This window comes from Penaeus monodon, chromosome 24 (genome assembly GCF_015228065.2).
Source record: "Penaeus monodon isolate SGIC_2016 chromosome 24, NSTDA_Pmon_1, whole genome shotgun sequence".
Lineage (NCBI taxonomy): Eukaryota > Metazoa > Arthropoda > Malacostraca > Decapoda > Penaeidae > Penaeus > Penaeus monodon.
The window spans coordinates 40,328,681-40,328,916 of NC_051409.1; the positions used below are offsets into that span (position 1 = coordinate 40,328,681).

At 44.1% G+C, this 236-nt stretch overlaps 1 protein-coding gene across 1 annotated transcript in view; it reads left to right on the plus strand.

The window, feature by feature from the left end:
* Positions 1-236, plus strand: part of LOC119589022 (kielin/chordin-like protein) — a gene marked incomplete at its 3' end in the record, with an annotated part of 7,962 nt that overhangs the window by 5,146 nt on the left and 2,580 nt on the right. Inside the window, 1 exon segment of the mRNA XM_037937610.1 lies at positions 17-142. Within this exon segment, the coding sequence (XP_037793538.1) occupies positions 17-142 (126 nt within the window).

The following is a 236-nucleotide window of genomic DNA, read 5'->3' on the forward strand; positions in this document are numbered from 1 at the left end:
TACAACTGTCCTTCAGGTGCCCGGCCTCAGACCAATTCGAAATCGTATGCATCCAGTATAACGACCAGTGCAATAATGACACCGATTGCGCGGAGAACCAGCAGTGTTGCCTGGTTGGAGGCTGCGGGAAAGAGTGCTTCAGGTGAGCGATTTTTTTTTTTTTTTACGTAATTTGTCCTTGGGTAAATTTTGAGTTCTGTAAGTTTGTGTAATTGTGTGTGCATGTGAGTGTATAA